Genomic DNA, 10,011 nt, shown 5'->3' with positions numbered 1-10,011 from the left:
TAACAAAATAAAATTTACTCAATAACAAAGGAAATACATTATATTATCTAAATCTTCACTGATAACGTATCAGTTAAAATAAATAATTTATTTATACACTAACTTTTACCTTTTAAAGGCTGTAAATGTGTAGCAAAATTGTAAGTAAAAATTCTAGGCGCTATGAAACCCCCGGATCCACTTTTTCCCTTATGGTAGATTCCTATCCCCGATAATGGAACAGGCACTGCAGATTCCACAGGTTGAGCATCGAAAAATGGTACCGTCGTCTGTCCCGCATCTTTATAATAATCCGTGTTTACGAACTGAACGTACCTGTTGGTTGTATGGTCCGTATTGGTTACACGAGTGGGTATGTCGGGTTTAATCAACTTCAACTCTTTCTCGAACCTGAAAGACACAATTTACAACCTCGCATAAATTACTTGAGTCATATTTACTTGAATTTAATTGACGTTCTGGGATCATCTTTGAAAACATTCTTTTCGGGCATTAATTTCCCAGTTGTAAAATTGAAGGGTGTCGTTAAAACTTCCAAATCTATCCTAGAACCCACCCTTCTGAACCTGGCACCCGTCACTACGAAACCCTCGTCGACCATAACATCGTGCAATTCGAAGCCTCTCTGCTCCCAAGAAAGGGTGTGATAATCTTGACCTTCATAAATGGTCTTATCAAGCAACTTGTAGTCTTCAACAGGTACCCATCTAACTGTGGACCGATCTATTTCACCATTTTCAACAAGACGTCCTTCTTGAATTTGCAAATGAAGGATGCGGTTGTGTTTGACGAAACGGAGACCTGTGACAACTCTAGAAACTGTCGTTAATATTTTTTCACTTGTCAATTCAATAAACACCTGTTTTCGTTTGTGTTCGCCATGGCGGCTCGTAGGTTGATGTACCTGTCGGAGTAAGATTTCGCACCTTCGTCGCACAAACAGAAGCAGTACGAACATTTGAAAACCACCCAATTTCTGTAAGTTGCCAAATTGATCTCGTCACCAGCTCGACAACTTTTCTTTTTGCCGAGTATACTATTTTTCTCTAACAATTCAACGTACTCGTATCTTCTTTTAGTATTTGACATTCTCTGATAACAGTTGCGTTATTACAAAATATAAAATCTTGAAGAAGACACATACCGACTTACAGACCCTCATTTTCGAATCGATAAATTGACAGTTGACTATTTTTGGACAATGTATTTGGTGTTGGTTATTGCACCAGTCGTTGTCGGTATTACATTTTACGTTGGTTTCCGTGTCTCTGATGTAAGAATAGACGTCACACTCTTCACGACATTGCCCTCTGCCATCTAGATTTGCTTTGTTAAGGATATAACCGTGAAGGAAATTGGTGAATTCGACATAAGTTTCATCTGCAATTAAGATTTCTTTCTGTAGAACAAGCAGCCCTTTTAATTTTTTGTATAGTATTTTTATCTTCCTAAGGAATTTTGGCTTAAGTCATAAATAAACCGAACAAAGACCCTACTTAAAGAAATTTATTGTGATATTGTACCTGTCAATCACTAGCCGGCCTCGGAGAAAAAAATTACCTGGGGTAGTACTCAAAATATTTGTCGGAGACCCTCTAGTGATTGACAGGCACAATATGACAATAGGGTCTTTGTTCGGATTATTTAGGGTTTAAGTCAGAATTCCTTAGGAAGTTACAAGCACTATAGCAAAGATGTTCTTTACGAATACGAAAACCTGCGTCTCGGCGTAAAAAACCTTTATCTACGATCGAATATACAAAAAAAATAATAAAAGATAATCTTAGTTCAATACTTTGAAAATTTTAAATTTTAATGTTCCTTTTGTTACCATAGTTACGTTCTTATTTGGTTAGGTTGCTGCAGTTACTATAATCTCTAAATTTGATTGGTTCAAGTCCGATGGATAAAAGATGTTGTTAATTTTACCATTGCTGGGAACCAACAAGAGCTCTTTTTTAATTTGTCGGTGGATAAAATGACAATTTACACTAGAGCTTTCACATCAATAAAGTTGCTTTTATCCGATGATCGTAGGCGAAATAATTTTTTTTATTACCCTAACAACGCTCATACTACCGAGATTTTAAAATGTATTTTTTTTTATTACCCTAATAATGCTTATACTATGCCGGCCAAAAAATTTTGGCCGTCATTGTCTGTCAATTAAAAAAAAAAAAATTGTAATCCGTACTTTATTGTCATCATGATTACCGTCTTGATTATGAACGTTATTTTTTGGGTGGTAAATTTCAAAACTCAAAATTATTTTGTCATTTCTACTACACAGAACGTTTACCTCAGGTTATCTATGTACGATTGCTCTAATTTTGTTCATTCATGTCGGATTTTTGGAATATCTGAGCTTCAAACAGTTCAAATTGATTGTCAAAATGACAAGAATCGAAAGTGGGGTTACAATTCCTAAAGGTTTATTTACACTTTACTTGAATGTCAAGAAAGTGACGGCCAACATTTTTTGGCCGCCATTCGCGATTTCGACTACTGCGAGGGCGCTGCTGTTCTGACAATCAGCTGAACGAAAATCCTCCTTTTGAGATTTTCCATTTGTTTACGTGTTAATTTTTGTGTCCAAAACTCTTTTATTTGTTAATTGTGTGCAGTGTGTTTTTCAGTAAGGTAAGTGTATTCCTTAAAGTAACATTTTTTAATGTAGGCATCAAAGATTATGATGTAATTTCGTAAAACAGGCGTAAAATAAATAGAGGCGTAAAGATAGGTTATGGTGCATTAAATATTTTGTTTTCAAAACATTAAAGTCTTTTAAAAAGTGGAAAACATACTATATGCTGATATTTCAGTTACAGGAAGGCTTTTCTTCGGTTAGCTACAATTTTTAAATACTTGGAGGCTTCTGCTGACAGTCGATGTGTGGTACAGTGTGATGGGATACAGTACAGGTAATTTTAGACTTTCTTCGTTAAATTTCAATTAAATTTTACTTACAGCAACAAGTTTTCAATAAAAATACATCAATAAACTAAATGTCTTTTTATTTAATACAATTACCTTCTCACTTATTATGTCAAGTGCACTACAGTCTACTTTGCCTGTAATTTTTGATGCAAACTTTCTCTGTGTCGTGTGTCCTTTTGGATAACTTTTGAGAAGGAACAGCAAATTCCTTCAATTCCAATTTTTGGGAAATGCTGCGTGGAGTTGAAAAAAGTAGAATAAACTACAAACTTTTAACCTCAAATTCGTGGAACTTACGATTTATAAAATCTTCACGGAAAAAATGTTTTCCACATACTCGCAGGTTTTCTCAATAACAAAACCTTTTCCCAAGCTTTTCTTCTGTCTATACTTTCCTTGCCGCCAAAAATGTTATGATTTGCACTTTACAACTATTTTAGCGTGGAAAGTAATGAAAGCTGGTCTCTCTGTCTTTCGCTCTGTGTGTGTGACAACCATGGACACAACACTGGGTTTTATCTACTTTCTTTTTGCCCATTGTAACATCACTTTTTGTCACTAACCCCCGTACCTGTGGCCCGTACACCGTTCGTTATGCTACTTTTGCCATTTGCTACGTATTAAAGGATAATTTTCGATGATTTGACATTCCACCGCTAGAGGTCATGTTGCTTATCCGAAATCGCGAATAGTACTAACGAGATTTTAAAACCTGACACGATTAGTAATGATTAAAAAAAAATGTTTAAATAATAAAATACAAATACTATAGAAAAAATTAGAATATCTATTATACACGACGATAAAATTTAATTATCTTCTCGATCGTTATTAGCCTCGAGACGTTAGTCGCTCGCGAAGATAAAATACAATGTTATCGTGTTGTACATATAATAAATAACAATTATCTACCCTTGCTGTTAAAGTAATACTTTATCTACCCTTGCGGTTAAAATGCTACTTGACCTTTTGACTGAATGAGTTTGCATGAGTTTTGGAAGTGTCTATAGTAACATACTGTACCAGTTTTTTTTTTGCTATCCGATAGTACATTATCTATCATCGGACTAAACTGCTGATTCATCTCCGCGTAAAAAAATAAACTTCCGCTCGGGGTGAAAAGATACACTTTAAATAATCATACGAGTACATATTACTATGATTTATTGAATCCTGGTGACGATAAAGTGACAAAATTATCTATCACGGTTCTTGCCAATCAACCAAGATTTCATTTTTTATCGTCTTTATCTCATTGTCGGTAGCGTACTGGAAATTTTGACAATATATTCTCATACTAGAAATATTTTGTCAACAACTACTGGCCATCACCGATGACCGTCGTTTTTATGTATGTGTTTCAAAAACACCTGTGTATTCACGTGGTTTATGCAACGGTGTCTAGATGACACCACAGTGACCGTTGGAAATGGTACCTACATATGTATAGCTGGTGTTATGGAAGTTCACATAATTAAATTAATCACCAAACACCAATACAACTCTTTAAAATAATTATTTTTTGCACGACCTCTATATAATGAGCAACTTTACTCCCTCATTGTATGAAGTAAAGTCGCTCTTTTTTCAGTTTTTTCCCCTTGGGTAAAAAAACATAGCCAATTCAACACTTTATGATACCTACATAGGTATTTATTTCATGTTATTTTTTTTTACTCGAGGCGTAGTTTGTAGTGCGAAGGCGAAGCCCGAGGATCCTACAAAGCACCGACGGTAACAATCATGCACTCAATTTTCCCAATTTTCACTTCAACATTTCTGTTTTAGACTATTACTCGTTGATACGAGAATTTGGGCATTTTTATTCAAAGGTTAAACCCTCGAGCTAAAGCTCTCGGGCCTAAACAGAATAAAAATACCCAAATTCAACTCGTAAAATTGTCAAAGCAAAAAGTTTTCATAAAATTGATAAATTTATCCGATAAAAAAAATTAGGCCTTGTTATTTTACCTTCGATAAAAACTTTACTGTTTTTTAAAGAAAGAACGATCGCTGTTTTAATACCTATTAACAGTTTTTACCGTTTTTCGTTCGAGTAGGTATTTTAATCGAGTAATTTTTTTTGTGCTTTGTTATCAATGGATGTGTAAACACATGCGGATATGAATTTTAGTGTTCAAATTATACAGGGTGTTTCCGAAGTTGCCTTTTTTTAGCCTAAATCTTCTAAGTAAAATGTTTGTATTAACGGATATAATTGATTGTATATTTTTATTGTTTTCTAACATTTTGAGTCCGGTCCTGTTTATTTCTCCGCTGTACTAGATTAATAAACTGACGTGGCCCAGGATGGTGTTTTTCCGGAAATCGCTCTGTGTACTCTCTGGACGCCGCAGCTGCATTGTGATTAGAATTGGCCATACATTAGCAACATATCTGTGAACTCGTTACTTTCCTAATGATAAGTCATTCCGACAACTCTAACAGTATTTTTGATTAATGTCCATGCTTATTTAATTTTTTTTTGTCAATTCTAATTTCTAGCAAATCAGCGCAAATTTGAGCAGGACTGGTTTCAAAAATTTAACTTTTATATCTTCATTGCCGTACACATTTTACTAAGGTGATTTTGGCTAAAACTCTTCAGAACAACGCATACTATCACGTGTTAAAAGAAACGCCTCAACTTAGAAAACACCCTGTATTTAATTTTAACTCTGTTTTGAAGAATTTGCGGAAAAAACGATAAAGAAAAAAATGTTTATTTTAGCGAGTTCTATTGGTGATTAAATTTATTACGTGAACTTCCATAACACCCGGTATACAAACAATAATTTTGTCCTTTTAATAGCTCTCCGTCTGCATTAGTGTTTTGAAAATTTTAATTTACCTGGAATGTGCTTGTCCGGATCGCATCTCCACAGTTCTAACGAAGCCTCCATCATATATGGTCTTATGGTAGTGATGATGTTATTCATCCTTTCTCTAAATTGTTCATTGTCGACTGATATTTCTTTTACGAATTTACCTGTAAAACAGTAATGTACATAAAATATATATCTATATACAGTGTGATTTTGAAAGTTGCGCAGATATTTAAACTTGAGGTAGTAGGTATGTGTTAAAAGAAGGCAAACTAACCCCACTTACCTTATAGAAATGTTAATGGTTTACAAGGGAATCAAAAGACTCAGTTTGTTTGGGAACCGCTGAAAATTTTCAAATTTGGCGGACAGTTTTAACGTACGACCAATCTAAAAAGTTTTTTGTTCGACACTGTCAGAATTTCAGAATTTTCTCCTGTGTGAACGGATTTTGATAAAAGTCACAACTTGTCAAAACGAAACGTCAAGCAAATTTTAAACATTTTAAGCGATTTGGAGCCTTTAAGGGGCTCGTCGAACAAAAATACGTTGTATTCAACTCGTTTCACTCGCGTTTTAAAATGGCCCCCATGTGCCAAAAAAGGCCCAATTTACACACGAACTCATTAAATAAACTACTATTATATCATTCAAGGTTATGCTTGATTTTTATTGTTTAAATTTTCATCATGAATTTTTGATATAAGTATTTTTTAAAGTGATGATAAAATAGTGCTTGCGACTTATTCAGAAAACAGTAAAGGTTTAAATTACTAAGTAAAAGGGCTGTAATTGTGAGTAAAACCATAAAATGAAATATCAAAGAAGTTGCTCAAAATGCCTGCCTTCGTTTGCAATGCAAGCTTCAGCATCAGCACGACGTGTCCAAGAAAGCCGAACTCGATTCAGAATGCCTCTGTTTTCACAAATTTCCTGAGCTGCGTTTTGAACATAATGAAGTGGTATACCACATTTGTCGTCGAATTGCTAGAGGAATTTCCTTGAGTAATTCGAGCAAAACTTCGTTTAAAAATGGAAGATAACCGCCTCCATTCAAACGGCAAGGTAAGACACGGCAACCAACGAGGTGGTTTTCAACAATCGCAACTCACACGTTAATTGAAATTGACTGCTGTAAGTACCGCTCTCGGATTTCGTGGGAAATTTCTTCTTCTGCGCAATTAAAATACGATTTACTTGGCGACCAAGATCACGCGTATTAATTTTGAAACGCTGCACAACGTTTATAAAGGTTCGTGGATTGGAACATTTGAAGAAACCCTTCACCGTAGACTTGACTTGCCCTTTTTCTCGAAAAATATCAACATTTGTATTGTGCGTTCATTTAAATTGTGAACGCACCACTCGTGTAAAAACGTAAGATTTAAGCAGCTCGCAGCTGATCCATGATCCGTAATCCGTATACAGAGCGCCCAGAAATGTGGTAGCAACTTTTACAAGATGGCACTTTCGAAAAGCCAAATTTGTTCAATCTTGCAACATTCAATTTTTGAATTTTTCCGAACAATTTTTACCCCCGATTTGTGCACTAAAATTTGTCGAGATGTTACTCGAAGGGTTCAGTTATGCATTGAGCATAATGGTGGTCAATTTGAACATTTTCAATAAAATTTAAATTTGAATGTTTTACGTTTGACAATTCTTGACATTTATTTATCTCAATTTAGATAGCGGCGTTGCCATGCATAAAAAAGGTCTCTGTAAAAAAGTGTCATCTTGCGGGACCAATCGAAAAACTTGCTACCACATTTTTGGGCGCACTGTAGCGTGTTCATAATCGGCTTTTTAACGCCAACTTTGAGGATAAATTTAAATGAACGCATGGTATAAGTCATTACTGGTTCAATCGTTACCTTTTGTGGGGTTCTATCACAGGTTGAAATATCCGCACAACTTTCAAAGTCACCTTGTAGAAATAGATCCATGCAAGAATGCAAAATACCTTGTTCATACTTTTCACAATAGATTACTTAGGCCCGATTTCACCAACGCAGGTTAAAGTTAACTGTAGATTAAAATGCTTCGTTAGGTACTTAGTTACCTATTGTTATTATAACAATGTTTTCGTATATTTTAACCTACAGTTAACTTTAACTGGCGTTGATTAAACCGGCCCTTAATGAACTTTTGTATTTTTACGTGGAACTATTTTTTGATGTAGATATACCTTCACCGAACAACTTTTTGATCATGTAAGCTACTTGGATCAAGACATGACTTTTGGTATTCATCAAAAGAATGTCGCTGAAGAAATGATAGAATGACCGTTGGGCAGACTGGCGGTCCTTACAGAAGAACAGTTGATTTGTCGGCTGCGTCAAAGCAAACATTTCGTTCAAATTTTGCAAAAAAATATTACGAAAGACTCACCCTTGAATGCTTGAAAAGCGTCTTGAGAAAATTCGGTTCGGTCACTTGTTGGTACACCGTTTCTATCATAAGCAGCACAGAATTAGGAAGGTCGGAGACGACGGCATTGCCGAACTTAATCAGAGTCGAATTTTCGAACTTTTCGATGTCCATGACCAAAGTTTCCATTCGTTTGTAATAGGCATCTATAAATCTGCGCTTGTTATTTAAATCGTTCAGATTAAACTGCAACTTAATTTGTTCCGGAAGATTGGCTACCATCCGCAGGAGGATATTAATATTACTTCCTTGAAAATACAGAGACAGTTTGAATGTTTACAAACGGATTTCGTGAACGCATACCCATTTCGTTTATTTTCTCGTTCATGTCGACTAATTGCATGTTGATGTTGTCGATTTTTGAAAAGACCATTCTGTCTCTTTTCCCATCTGATAATTCAATGATGCCCAAATCATTGTTAACTAATTCCCAGGCCGTCTCTAGTAATCCTAGAACAGATGAAGTTTTGTCGAGGACTTCTAAAACGGAGAGAGACGTCACTAATAGAGGTGTCACTGTGAAAATCGTCAAAAAACAGTGAAGACGCATTTTGAGTCGGTAGAACTTCGTAACTGAGCAAGATTATTGATTTGTATTATCGATATATTCGATTATCTGTAGTGTAATTTTAGATTAAATGATATTACAAAACAAACGACTGGCAATTATTGTTAATATCTGGTTTCAGATCTTGCGTTAAAAAGTGTCTGTAACTGGTTAATATTTAGAAAAACAATAAACGTATCGTGATGCAACGTTTATTCTCTTAACGCAATTACATGCAAATAAATAAACAAAAATTAGTAACCGGTAGATGAACTGACTAGAACAACAAAATAAACTACAAATAAAACGGCAAGCCGTAACGTACATCCAGTGCATTTTTACTATTTATGCTCGTAATGTAGAGTATAATTTTACAGGTTTTGTCCAATGGAGTTTATGAGTTTGCTACCGGATAGATCACCTCAAAATCCATGTTCTCTGATTTTTTTGTTACTCGAATGGGTACTAGGATTAATAAATAATTTTTTTGTTCGACACTGTCAGAATTTGAGAATTTTCTCCTGTGTGAATCAATTTTTATAAATGTCACAACTTGTCAAAACGAAACGTCAAGCTAATTTTAAAGATTTTAAGCGATTTGAAGCCTTTATTAAGGAGCTCGTCGAACAAAAAAACGTTGTATTCAACTCGTTCGTGTGTAAATTGAGCCTTTTTGGCACTCGTGGCCCTTTAAAACGCTCGTTTCACTCGCGTTTGATAATGGCCCACTTGTGAGAAAAAAGGGCCAATTTACAAACGAACTCATTAAATGCGATTTTTTTGTACAGTAAAAGTTTTTCCTAATCCTGGAATTAAATCAGGACAGATTATAAACTAAAACAAAAATAAACACAATATTTATTTGTGTAAACGTTGTCCCTGAATGAAAGGACCCAGCCTAGACCTTCTGTCTGTAACTTTCTAATCTACACACAGTGATAATTTCAAGATCGGTGGGTTATTTTGATCAGCACTGTTATCGTGCATTCGGTAAAATTATCTTTGTTTTTGTAGCGTATGTGACACACTTTTTAAGATAGCAGACGATTTTGTAAACTCCATTTTGGCAATTTCGTATTTATCTAAATAGAAGATTAAATTTCCGCACTAGGTGTCATATAAATCCGATTAGATAAATTTAGGCCGTATCACGACACCCTTATTAAATTTAATCAAGACTTTAATTACCATGGTGACGAATTCATCTGTTATAATTGCATAAATTTATATCATTTTATGTTTACTTTAATCACGGCTTTAGTTAACGGCAAC

General features: G+C 34.9%; 1 protein-coding gene and 1 long non-coding RNA gene across 2 annotated transcripts; both read right to left on the bottom strand.

The window, feature by feature from the left end:
• Window positions 1-8,782, bottom strand: LOC138137729 (uncharacterized). The gene is made up of 8 exons (XM_069057257.1): window positions 8,496-8,782; window positions 8,154-8,440; window positions 7,951-8,095; window positions 5,789-5,926; window positions 1,145-1,380; window positions 860-1,092; window positions 441-812; window positions 1-390 (listed from the first exon to the last, which is right to left on the bottom strand). Exons 1-8 carry the CDS (start codon window positions 8,740-8,742, stop codon window positions 99-101), a joined length of 1,950 nt encoding a protein of 649 aa, XP_068913358.1. The 5' UTR covers window positions 8,743-8,782; the 3' UTR covers window positions 1-98.
• Window positions 2,998-5,782, bottom strand: LOC138137731 (uncharacterized). Its single transcript, XR_011161862.1, has 2 exons — window positions 3,235-5,782; window positions 2,998-3,170 (listed from the first exon to the last, which is right to left on the bottom strand). It is a non-coding gene; the product is annotated as an uncharacterized lncRNA (long non-coding RNA).
• Window positions 8,783-10,011: the final 1,229 nt, after the last annotated feature.

The sequence above is a fragment of the Tenebrio molitor genome, chromosome 9, assembly GCF_963966145.1.
Source record: "Tenebrio molitor chromosome 9, icTenMoli1.1, whole genome shotgun sequence".
NCBI classification, from domain to species: domain Eukaryota; kingdom Metazoa; phylum Arthropoda; class Insecta; order Coleoptera; family Tenebrionidae; genus Tenebrio; species Tenebrio molitor.
Note: the sequence above shows the minus strand (reverse complement) of the source record. Positions and strands in the feature narration are given on the sequence as shown.